The 13402-nt window shown below is 42.1% G+C and overlaps 1 protein-coding gene across 1 annotated transcript in view; it reads right to left on the reverse strand.

The window, feature by feature from the left end:
- LOC121293083 (anoctamin-4) overlaps positions 1–13402 on the reverse strand; it is a 170415-nt gene that overhangs the window by 43031 nt on the left and 113982 nt on the right. The window contains exons 13-16 of the mRNA XM_041215679.1: positions 13101–13222; positions 8891–9025; positions 7029–7125; positions 3326–3386 (exon numbers count right to left, since the gene is read on the reverse strand). Coding sequence (XP_041071613.1) covers positions 3326–3386; positions 7029–7125; positions 8891–9025; positions 13101–13222 — 415 coding nt within the window. The remainder of the gene's footprint in view (positions 1–3325; positions 3387–7028; positions 7126–8890; positions 9026–13100; positions 13223–13402) is intronic.

Raw genomic sequence — 13402 nt, forward strand, 5'->3', positions numbered from 1 at the left:
TGTTTTTTTAATATTCTGTCCAGCCATCCAATTAAATGCTTTTTTCTTAAGTTTGGTACCATCGTTAACTTTTTTTCATTGATGAATGACGGGTCCTCCCCTTGGATTGTTCTTCTCATTGGAATGCATCTATTCGTATATTCCAAAATACCCCCTTAAATGTTTGTGACGGCATCTCTATTGACTTATCCATTAACCTAATTTGCCAGTTCACTTTAGCTGCATTCTGCTTTCATCCCTCATAATTGTCCTGATTCAAGTTGAAAATACTAATTTTAGACCCACTGTTCTCTCCCTCAAACTGCATGTAAAATTCAATCATATTATGATCATTGCTACCTAGGAGGCACCTTCACTATGAGGTCATTAATTTACTCATCTCATTGCGCAACACCATGTGCTTACTGTTAAGGGTACACCATTCCCATAAGTGACTTCTTTGTCTTGATCATTTTTCATCTCTAACCAAACCACTTGGTCTCCTGAATTTACATCTTTACATCATCCCTCACTAATGAGGCTAATACCATCATGAATGAATAGGGCCACCCCTCCACCTTTTCCTAGCTTCCCCTCTTTCCTAAATGTCATATACCCTTCAATATTCAGACCCCAATCCATGTCATCCTGTAGTCACGTCTCTGTAGTGGCTATCAGATTGTACTTATTTCTAGTTGTACTCAGTTCATTTGTTTTGTTTTAAATGCTACATGCATTCAGATTCAGAGCCTTTAGTTTTGTCCTTTTAGTTTTGTAACCTCTAGCCTTATCTGATTTACTTTTCTGTCCCTTCCAGTCATGATCTCTTTTGTCAGTTCCCATATTAATACCTGTTTCTGTTGCCTTGTCTCTACTCCTTGATTTACCACATCTTCCCAAATGTGATCCCTTGCCCCCACCATTTAGTTTAAAAACCCTCTCCACCTCCCTAGTTATGCAGCTCGCTAGAACACTGGTCCCAGCATGGTTCAGGTGTAGAATGTCCCAACAGTACAGCCCCCCCACTTTCCCTAATATGATGCCATTGCCCCACCAACCAGAACTCACTTCTCCCGCATCAGACTTTGAGCCACACATTCGTGTCTCTAATTTTACTGACCCGACGCCATTTTGCACATGACTCAGGTAATAATCCAGAGATTATCGCCTTTGAGGTTCTGCTTTTTAATTCCATGCCTGACTCCAAACTGGCTATGCAGAACCTCTTTCCTCGTCCTGCCTATCCTACATGGACCACAACGATTGGATCCTTCCCCTCCCGCTGCAAGTTCCTCGCCAGGCCTGAGCAGATGTCCCAAACCCTGACACTGGGCAATGCAGGATTCTGGATTCTCGCTCTTGGCTGCAGAGAACAGTGTCTATCACCCTGTCTTTACCGTCCCCTATTATCATGACATTCCTTTTTGCTCCCCCTGCTTGAACAGCTTCCTATACCATGATGCTGTGGCCAACCAGCTCATCCATCTTGCAGGCCTCACTTTTGGCCACACAGGTTATGAGCACCTCAAACCAGTTGGACAACCGTGAAGTCTGAGGCTCCTCCACTACTGGCGGCTCTGTCCCTTTACCTGCCTCATTGACAGTCACATCCTCCTGTCCCTCACTGCTGACCAAAACAGATAGCCCTCTTCTAAGAGCCTGAGATGCTTGGCAAAAAAAAACAGAAGAGATAAGGCTTTTTTAAAAAAATATAAATAAAAATCGTGAGTTATGATGATCTGGACCGTGCTGCCTAAGAGGCCGGTGGAGGTAAATTCAATAGGATCTTACAAAAGGGATTTCAATAAATTCTTAAAAAGGAAATAGCTGCAGGACTAGAGGGAAAGAGCAGGGGAGTGGGAATAATTGGATAGCTCTTTCAAAGAGCTGGAAGAAGCACAATGGGCCAGACGGCCTCCTTCTGTAGTATATAATTGTGCAGAAATGGACAGACAGCACATGATTTGTACCTGGTAGCAGTTGGGAACAAAAAAGACTGCAAATGGAACTTGAACAGGTGTAACGCACTTGATATGAAAAACATGGGGCTTTTAAATGCCCCCACCTCCCCCCACAACCAGCCTTGCAGGTTTACCCGGGGACCCGTGTCTGCCAAGTTGTACTCAGCTCTGGATTTTTGTTCCACTTCCTTCTCGCTGACACCTGAACTCTGATTGATAAACACAACAAACATTGTCCATTCAATATGCCCACATCTAGACCAAGGCATGCTTTAAAAAAGAAACAATATAAATCAACAAACTTTACTTTGGGAAAGGTGAAGGAGCTGTGTCCTGCACTTTTGTATAGTGTCTACAGGTCCTGATTTTAACTTTAATGTTTTGGGCAGGTTTGTGGGTTGGGATAGAACTCAACAGGCTCAGCAGCTATTCTCTAGAAAAGAGCGAATGGAGGGGTTGATCTAATCGAGGTCTTTAACATTATGGTTAAGTTTGATAGGGTAGACGTCGAGAAGATTTTTCCACTTTTGGGTGAGACCAGGAGCCAGAAATCTAAGGATTCAGGAGAAGCCTCTTCAGCCAGAGCATGGCAAGAATGTGGAACATACTACAACAGAGAGCAGGGAGAGATTGAGATGAATAATATAGATACATTTAAGAGGAAGCTGATAAACACATGAGGTAGAAAGGAATAGAAGGACATGGTGATAGGATGAGATGAAGAGGGGTGGGAGGAGACTGTGGAGCATAAGACACCAGCACAGACCAATGAGGTCAAATAGCCTTTTTATGGACTATAAGTACAATGTATTCACCATTATTTACACCTGATTTCAAGCCAACTTTACACCCTCATGCATATTAGACCTTGAATACTTAACAGACACTCAAAATGCCCAGATTCCACCTCTGCCAAAGAAAGCAAGTCAATTAAAAGATTGAAAATTAACTTCCAAGATTGTATTGTTGACACGGATTTGGGTCAGTGAGAGCACAGGTCAGGGTGAGATTATAACTTCAGCTCTGCAATCCATTAGTAAGAATGCTTAGTGGCTTTGGGGCCTCATGAAATGACCTCTTAACTCCATCCTGTCATGGCTGTGGAGTGGGGAAGGAGCAACACTGCCCGAACGCAACTTTATTTTAGAGAGTGATGTTTAATTATGACAAAGCAGATGTTTTCCACATCAATGCCTTGATAATATACACATTTTGGTGGTGTGGTATCAAAATTATAGCAATATAAAAATCAACGGTGAAGGAAAATCAGGCAACCTGTAAAACCAGCTGTCAATTTGCTAATGGCACCCACCGCCCCCCCGCCGACCCCCACCCCCTCAAGCTCCATTTCTATCCCATAATTTCCTCAGCAGCAGGAACCTTACCCCACACAGCCATGAAAACAGCAAAGAATACAGTTGCTCCATTGTCAAAGAGATGAGTCACCTGCAAATGGAAAACATTCTTTCATTATTGGACACATTAGGAATTAGCCAACTTCTCTTTGGGATCGAACTTTCCACACATCCCACAATGCACCGCCAATAACACTGCCCATTTCCTGCCTAAGCTCAATAAACAGATTTCTGAAAATTTCATTTTCTCCTCAGAACCTTGAAACAACCTGCTTCAGTAAAACTGCCGGACGTTGTTTAAATGACTGTGCTTGAAATATGATATTCACTTGAAGTATTCAGAGCTTTCCAATGTCCCTTTGGAATACCAAATGGAAAGTACAGGATAATTTGGCCATCAGTCATAGATCTGAGAGGAAAACAAGCGTGTCGCAGTCACATTACTGGACTAATAATCCAGAGGCCTGGACGACTAACTCAGGGAACCAACCCCTAGCAGCTCGTGGAAAATTATTAAACCCTCCACAATACAGATTGAGAGTCTGTCTAACTGAATTCAATCTGGAAATAAATTTCTGGTCTCAGTAAAAATGACTATGAAGTTGTTATATTGATGTAAAAAAAACTCAACTGGTTCACAAATGTCCTACAGGGAAGAACCTGTTGTCCTTACCTGGTCTGGACCTGCGATTCCAGTCTCAAACCAATGTGATTGACTGTCTTTCACACTAGTGTATTGGAAACCTGGAACTCCCTTTCTCTAAAGGCTGTGGATGCAGAGGGGCAGCTGAAATCGATAGATTTCCTTGGGCAAGTGATATGGAGCAAAGACCAAGTTGAGGTGCACCTATGGTATGACCCGACTGAATGACCCGATTGAATGGCAGAGCTGGTTCCCGCAGGCCAAATGGCCTCCTCCTGTTAATGGGGAAGGTTTGGCAATCATCTGCTCTGAAGATCATCCTTCTTTAAATAGCCTTGAAGGCACAAGTCCCCTTTTTTTCCAAGAGAGCATCATATTGATTTTACAGACGCTGTTGCTGATACAGACTGCTGAGAGGTTTACAGCCATTCATAATGGGCATGAACTGAACTCTGCTGGCTCGCTGGACCTGATCTGTGTTTGTGTGCAGTTCCAATAATTGGTATATGGCCTTATGGTTTACGGATAAAGAACCCTCGGTCCTTGCGGTATTTTAGCTCTTGTGTAAGAACTGGAAGACAGACACACAGAGTGCTGGAAATGCTCAGCTAGTCAGACAGTGGAGAGAGGAACAGAGCTAACATTTTAGATTGCTCATCTATCATCAGTACTCTGTTCTGCCAAAAATAATTCATCGACCCAAAACAGTTTCTTGCTCCACAGCCTGACCAGAGTGCTCCAGCTTTTTCAGTTTTTATTTTGCATTATATTAGCTCTCGCTAGTTAGTGTGTTGATAAGCCCAGGAACAGTGCTCTATAAATTTTTCACTGTGACCTTCCTGATGGAGATATTGCACTCCACAGATTTCAACCTGCACTGAAACGACTAAAAAAAACAACGGAAGAAGATAGGCCTGAATTCCCCTCACAAAAATCTCTGGAACACTCTCCTCTTAAAAAAAGCTGCCAAGACTGGGAGCAGGTTGTCACAGAGTTAGGCTAACTCCAGAGACGTGTAAAAATGGTGGGCAGGGCCCAGGTGCAGAAGTCCAGCCCCCATTTCCAACAGATCCCATTTTTTTCCTGGCAGGGGAAGGGGGCAGGGTGTGAACTACACAGGCAGAAAACCCAAACTCAGCAGGGCCATTTGAAATTAGTGCTGAGTTCAAAAAGATCCCATTCGGCTGTTTCAAGAGCCTTAACCTGTAGTATGGGAGTCATGATTCTTGAAGGGTGAACGAAGTCTGTTTTAAGTGTCATGATCTGCAGTCTTTTAAATCCCCAACTCTTTAAATGTTAAAAAAAAATAGGTAAAGCTGTCAAAATTTAAGGTATAAACACCCTCTGCTGGACTGCTTCGATTAACACGCCATCTGATGTAGGTTAGAATAAACCATTACCATCTGTTCCATTTCAATAGATTTCTTTGATGACATTTCCCAAAGTATGTTATTACAGCGGAGATGATTTTCCCAAGTTCCTCTTTAAAGACCATGGCATACTTTTAAAGTGGTAACCCACTTGTTCTCAACTGGCATATTTCAGCTCATTCTAACTTAAATCTCATTTAATCAGTTTCACCCCAGGAAGCCTGCCCCTTACCTGCTACCACCATCAAGGGTAGCTTTGCTGATTGGCTTCCATAATGGACAATCACTCTGCTTCTGCCTTTTACTTGAATGTCTTCACCTGTATATATGTTTTTGGTTTGGCAGCTGTTTCTTCTAAACTTAATTGATATTCACCATTATTCAAATATTTGAAGGTATGTTCCCCAATTACTGTAGTGGAAGCTCCTGTGTCCACTTCCATTCTAACAGGTTTTGCCATTTACTTTCACTGTGACAAATATTGGTTCTGTCTTTCCAACTTTCAGATTGAACAATGAGTAAAGGTTGGAAATTGATGTTTCAGCCTCTTCTACATTGTAGATCTCACTGGGCGTTTTCTTTTACTTGCAAGTTTGCTTGAATCTTTCCTCATTAGATGTCCATTTCTGTGAAAATATCATTTGTTTTTTTAAACTGCCAATCGTTAAAAGACTGCTCATTTCCACCTCTATTGAAATTATTCTTCAATTTGGCTGCTAAGTTAATTTTTCCTTACTTTTCAGCTAGCCGGGGGTTTTTTTCCCGCTTCTCGGCAGTCTTGCATCTATATGCCCTTTTTGGCTGGGGTTTTCTGCCCGATGTGGAGGGTGGCGCCATTTTGCATGCCCTGTGTTGCCTTTGAATCTCTTACTGCGCTTTCCATGGCCAGCGCTCTCTAGCGCCTACTTGAAATCCAGATTCACTTTGGACAATAATCTCTTCTGAATCGTGCCCTCATCCACACCACACACTAAACGCTCTCTGAGCACGTCGTTTAGAGATGTACCAAACTCACAACGTTCTGTTAACTGCTTCACATTTGCCACGTAGCATGCAATTGTCTCACCCGGGGCTCTATTGTGGTTGCCTAGGATCCGCTTCCAGGGTTGGCGGGCCTAACTCTATCCTACCTCTGAGAGAAAATTGGGCGGGACAGGACCATTTAAACCGAGGCAGGCCTGCAATGTTGCGAAATCTCAGCCTCAGTATTGAAAATCTGGCCCTGGGAACCAATGAAAGTGTCTAAAAGGAAATGGGTAGATTTTTGTTGAAGGGTATTATGGATTGCAGACCTGAAGCAGGTAGATGGAGTCAAGTGAAAGCTCAGCCTTTCTCTAACAGAGCAGGCTCGAGGGGCTGAATGTCCTTGGGTCCTACACCCCTTAAATTCCTTAAGCACAACAAATGCTCAAGATCAGCTTTGGTTAATCAATCTTTGGATTCTTCCCTTTTTTTTCCAAATGGCAAAGATTTAACAAACAAAACTATAAGTCAATCCTCTTTCATGCTGACCATGTTCCAACTCAATGGGAAGAGGAAGTTTAACTTCCAGTATAAACCGGACACACTTTAAACACCAGGTCCAGCTTTGGCTTAGGATAGAATGGTTTCCGTAACAAGCAAATGCTCCAAAATACCTTGTAGTAGTTGTAAATCTACCCACTATTCCTTAACTTTTTTTTTGCATCGTCATTAAACCAGATTTGGTAGAATACCATACCTTGGCATATACACAGCTGTATGACAACCGCATGTAGCGGCAATGCTGGTCACAGAGAGGACACATAATTATTTCTGTTGCTTGGCAGATTTCTTTACTAGAAGAAAGAAGAGACATGACATTACATTGAAGGTATGGAGTTAATACAGGAGGGACCACTGATGAGAGACTCAAATTACATGGCGAGACCTAGAAATGGTCACCTTAGGGCACGACAAGTTAAAGGGGCGATTTGTTAAAGGAGTTTAAAATCATGAAAGGTTTAGACAAAGTAAATAAGGAGAAACTGTTTCCAGTGGCAGGAGGGCTGGCAACCAGAGGACAGATTGAAAGCAATTGGCAAAGAAAAGGGGAGAATAAAAAATTCTGAGTTATAATGATTTGGACTGCGCTGCGTGTAGATTCAATATCAACTTTTAAAATAGGAATTGGAGAACTATTTGGAAAGGGTAACATTTTCGGGGCTCCAGGGAACAGCAAGGGGAGTCGAACTAATTGGATAGCTCTTTTGAAGGGCCAGCACAGATATAATGGGTTGAATGGTCTCCTTGTGTGCTGCATCTACTTTCACAGCATTGGATTGATCAAAACCAGTAAAAGAGAAATGCTAAATTCTGGAGGAGGGGGATGAACAAATAAAAAAGTGACAAATTTTTCTAAACTAAAATGGCAAGATACTTCATTTCTCGTTATTGATAATCTATGCTTTACTTATGGTGAAATTGATACCGTGCCTACACAGATCATCAGAAACAGTTCAGCAACTGATATCATCCTTGCTGCTAGCCAACAGCGCACTACATGTAAATATCCAACTGATTCAGAGCAATTTATCCTTCAAAATATTTTAGAAAAGTAACTAATGCAGGTGACGTGCTGGTGATGTGAACTAAACTATATTTGGAACAAAAGGAGATTTGCATTGCAAAGATTGACAGTAGGTCCAGGGTGAGAAATTGAGCGGAGAGCTCCTTGTGCATTTTAGCAGGAAGCTGGACGTATGAATAAAAAAAGTGGCTGGGTATAAAATCCATCAGGGCTCACTGTCACAGAGTCAGGGTTATACAGCACAGAAACAGGCCCTTCGGCCTTGTGTCCAGGCTGGCCATCAAGCACCTATCTATTTTAATCCCATCTTCCAGCACTTGGCCCGTAGCTCTGTATATTCCAGCCACCTGTGACCAGGGTTTAGCAAATACATTTTCACTTTTCCTCACCTGCTTTTTATGCCAAAGTATGTAGAGATTACAATTGTATTTATATAGCGACTTTCATGACCCCAGGACAACCCAAAGCATGTCACACCTAGTGACATACTTTTTCAAGTGAAATGACTATTGTTAATGTAGAAAAGGTGGTAGCCAATTTATGCACAGCAAGCTCCCAGAGGCAGCAATGTGATAATGACCATACAATCTAAGCGGCATTGGTTGAGGGGTAAATATTGGCCAGAAACACTAGAGAAAACTCTCCCTCTTAAAGTAGAGCCACACAATCTTTTACGCCCACCCTAAAGGGCAGACGTGGCCATGACTTAACATCTCATTCAAAAGATGGCAGCTCTGACAGTGCAGCACTCCGTGTACTGCAATGGCAGCGTCTGCTTGGATTTTGTGCTCAAATCTCTGGAGCGGGACTTGAGCCCATGAACTTCTGACTCAAAGATGAGTGTGCACTTTCCACTGAGCCGCAGCTAACAACAATCATCTGGCTAGGTCACAAATTTTCAATGCCTGCACAATTTCAACAACAAAAAACACGTCCAAGTTCACCCTGTTTTAAAGCAACACTTTAAATGCAACTTAATCCCATCGAAGACCAAATGAAAAAAAAAATCCCCAAACATGAATTCTCATCCTTACCTTACTTGGCAGTAATCAAGAGTGAAAACTCCATACAAGAACACTAGTAAGCCAACAATGGCAGCTGGGAATAGCATTCCAGTGTACCAGCCTAACCAGGCAAAGTATAAACCAATCTTCTCACCAAAATAGCGCCTGCAAACATCGAAGGAAACAGATTATTGGTGAGACACGGAAGGCGAGAAGCCACTAATCTACATACCTCTAGATCGAGTTTCCAATGCACCGATAACCGTTAAATAAACGAACTCTGGTTTCCCAATTCAAGGAGACAATGATGGCAAACTCACTATAGCATGGAAAGTGAAACGTGGAACCCTTTTAGGCTTCGTCTACAATGCCTTGGATTACACCAAACACAGGTTGGCGGGACTTGCTCCATTGGAAGCGGAAATTTTCGAAACAGCCAAAGGAACTCAAGAACAGAAAGAAAATGGTTCAGGCTACAGTTGAAGCCAACGTTAATGCTGGCATCTAAGGAACGTGGAGAAGACGACTTGAAAATTCCTTGAACTGTGAGGCTATCCATGGATAACCACCTGTATTTATTTCGTCCCAGAAAAAAAAGGAAAATGACATGACAGGTCAGTCATGGTGCTCAAAGCAATGCAGGTAAAGTTGAAATGAAACACATCTATCAAACAAGGGAAGACCATTAGGCCCAAAAGGCTTACTGTGTCTGATTAAAACAAGAACAGGCTGTCACATCTAAAGTGTCCTGTTATCCTGGATTTCCTCATTTTACAAAAAGTCATTGATCTTTTCCTAACTTTCAGTTTGCAGCTTTCAGCAAAAACCTGTGCTGTTAATTCCTTTATGAGCTATCCCTTTGCCAGTGGTGCCCTGGCTTTGAAAGCTTGGCAGACAACATGTTTTGTGTTGCTGAACTTGGCTCTCTTTAATGTTCTCATTATTTTAAAAGGTATATGTTGCATTAATGCAATAACCAGTACAATATACAATACTGTGCCACACAAGTCAAAGAGTTTAAGTCAAAGTAAACTCAATGGCATTATAAACATTTAAATTGGCCAAAGTTTCATCACTGCAGTAAGTTCTAGCTCTCTTGCTGAGAAAGTGAAGCTGCTTTAACACCCAAGCTGGTTAGTGTAAATCCAAAACTGATTTTGCACCAACTTGGAGGTGACAGAGACTAATGATTCCAAAGTGAAGCTGAGCGGGTCTACCACTGCCAAACCGCCAGGGATCTCTGGTAAAGTGCTAGACCCTGACATATTTCTATAATGGGACCACAGTATTACTGAAAAGGCAAACTACCTCACACCAAAGTACAACTGCAGTGTGAACAAGCCTTTTAAGTTCAATTTCATGCTCCTTTTCCCCTGGATAAGCAAATCTGAGATTTGAAGTACTTATTTGAGAAACGTATTCATAGAAGTCTGGATCCAATGTATCCAATCTCAATTCTGAAGGTCTTTGGTGCTTCTTGTGGACCAGAAACAAGTTTTTGTAAGTGATCGATCAGCTCACCCACTGGCACTAATTCAGAGTTCGCAGGTTAGAGTCAAACATGCAATAGCTAGTTGGCAACCCTTTCCGCATCTCTCTTGCTTAGATCCAACAGAAATAACAATGTGGAGAAATATGAAAGGGCTGCTACTCGCTATGGGTCGTTTTAGTCTCGTGCAAAGTCAGGACCTACTCCAAAGTAACTGTCCTCAAGGTTCTCGTAAGCTGCCCTGCACGCCACTGTATGATATTTCTCAATGTTGTAAATATTTCACCACTTCCTCTAGGAAACAGCACAAAACCACTAATCTCCAAAATCCATTTGTCAAACTCAACTCAATGTGGAGGTTAACATAAGCCTCTGAAATATTAGGATGCTCTCTGTAGCTGTTTTTATTTGGTGATATTTCCTGCACTTAACCAACTTCTTCCAGGGAATGTAAATTAAAACAAAAGAAATCATTGTCAATAGCTAATGGTAAAATCTTCTGAATCGTAAGTGAGGAACCATGAAGGAGCAGAGTGATTTAAGGGTCCATGTACATGAATCTTTAAAAGCTAAACTATTATGATTGTGTTCTCCTTTATCCCAAAGGGGGATAGATTACAAAGGGGTGAAAGACATGGACTTTCATGGGCCACAGGGACCGCAGCGGTTCAAGGCAGCAGCTCACCACCACCTTCACAAGGGTAACTAGGGTTGGGTAATAAATGTTGGCCCAGCCAGTGACTTCCAGGTCCCATGAATGAATAAATAATAAAAAAAAATCAAGTTACAGCTGTATAAATTTTTGTTTAGACTGCACCTGGAGTAACTGTGTTCAGTTCAGAGCACCGCACCTCAGGAAGGATTTATTGGCCATGGAGGGGGTGCAGCACTGATTCACCTAACGAAGACAGGGTTGCAAAGACTAGGCTTGTATTTCCTCCAATTATGGAATATTAAGGGATGGTCCAATTGAGGTGTTTAAGATGATTAAAGGATTCGATTGGGTAGATAGAAAGAAACTAATTATGTTGGGGGGTGTCCAGAGCAAGAGGACAAAACCTTAAAAATGAGAGCTAGGCTGTTCAGCAGTGATATCAGGAAGCACTTCTTCACACAAAGGGTAGTTGGAATCTAGAAATCTCCCCTCCAAAAGTTAAGGCTCGGGAGGGGGAGGGAGTAAGGGGCAGTGGACTTCAATGGAAAATTTCAAACATGAGGTTGATAAGATTTTGGTTGGGCAAGGGCATTAATAGAAATGGAACCAGTGCAGGTAGATGAGAGTTGAGATACAAATCAAATACCATCTACCTACCAGAATGGTGGAACGGGATAAATAAGCTAATGGCTTCTTCCTGATCCTTATGTTCTGAAGCAGACAAAAGAAACTCGCAATGCAGGGATGAATCTCCCTTTACAAGACAAGACTTGCTGCAGGAACAAAAACAGGTCCAATTGTAGCTCCTGTGAATTTGCCTGTTTTGGTTCTAGATCAATGCAATGGGCTGGTTATATCACTGGTACTATAAACTTGTGATTGGGACCTGTATAAGGTGGTGCATAACCAATGGAGGTAAATTATACTGTCACCATTCACAACCTTGCTGCTCAATGATCAGAAGTCTCACATGTGGAACTACAATGGCAGAGTCTCTCTCATAGGAACTAGTCTTGTGCCTCTCACTGTACTAGGTTTCAATCTGATCTATGACAACACTTTAAGATATACTTCCCATGTTCTTGCAACAATAAATTGATCCCTAGCAGGGAATGCTTTTCTAGACTTGAAATGATATCAACGTTCCTTCACTGTCGCTGGGTCAAAATCCTGGAACTCCCTTCCTAACAGCACTGTGGGTGTACCTACACCACATGGACTGCAGCGGTTCAAGAAGGCGGCTCACCACCACCTTCTCAAAGGCAATTAGGGATGGGCAATAAATGCTGGCCCAGCCAGTGATGCCCTCATTCCATGAACAAATAAAAAAGAAAATCATTCATGGTGAACCAAACAAAATATTTTTAGAAAGTGGAAAGAAAATTAACATAAAATGCAAAAACAAGGATATTCTGCAAAAGTTGTATAGGTCACTGGTTAGGCACCACTTGGAATATGTCTAATACTGGGCACCATAACTTCAGAAAGGGGTGGAGAGGCCACAGGGAAGATTTACTAAAATGGTACCAAGGATGAGGGAGTTTACTTATGTGGAGACACCAGAGAAGCTAAGATTATTCCCCATAGAATAGAGAAAGTTAAGGACATGACAGAAAGGTTAAAAATCATGAAAAACAATGATAGTGTAGATTGGGGGAAAACTACTTCCAGCGGCAGAAGGGCCAATTACCATAACACAGATTTAAGGTAGCTGGCAAAGCCATGGTGATGCTGTGGAGGCAGGGTGGGAGGAAACATTGGATGGAATGAGGAAAAACTTGTTAAATAAACACACACGAGTTATGATCTGGAACGCAATGTCTGAAAGTTAATTCAATAATAATTTACAAAAGAAAATTGGATATTGCCTCAAAACGGAAAATTTTCAGGACTATGAGGAAAAAGGGATGGATCGTGGGACTAATTGGACAGCTCCTTCAAAGAGCCGGCACAAGCACGATGGGCTGAATGGCCTCCTCCTGTGCTACAAGATTCTACGATGCCAAGTAACGGATGAGAGAGTGTCAAAATTATATTATTCACGCAACAACAATGACTTTGTTCCAACACTGCAGGTGATGACTGGACAGAGTTACCTGACTAGGTCAAGTGGCTGATATTTGTACCACACTCCCCACCAGGCCCAGCACTCGAAGAGGAGGTGTCGGTGGTTCACGGCTCCGTGAGTCTTTATGGAATTTTTGCTTCTGTGGCTTCCCTGAAAAGCGCACAAAAAAAACAGTAAAACGATTAAAATATTAGAACTAGTCTTCCCCCGGCCTCCTCGCCCATCCCACAACCCCAGCTCCCTGCCACCAAACCCTGCTGCTGCTGTTTTTTTTTTAAAAAGTAAAACTTCTGTCAGGTTCAGCAATTAATTGGCTATTTCAGAATTTTA

Source organism: Carcharodon carcharias, chromosome 21 (assembly GCF_017639515.1).
Source record: "Carcharodon carcharias isolate sCarCar2 chromosome 21, sCarCar2.pri, whole genome shotgun sequence".
NCBI lineage: Eukaryota > Metazoa > Chordata > Chondrichthyes > Lamniformes > Lamnidae > Carcharodon > Carcharodon carcharias.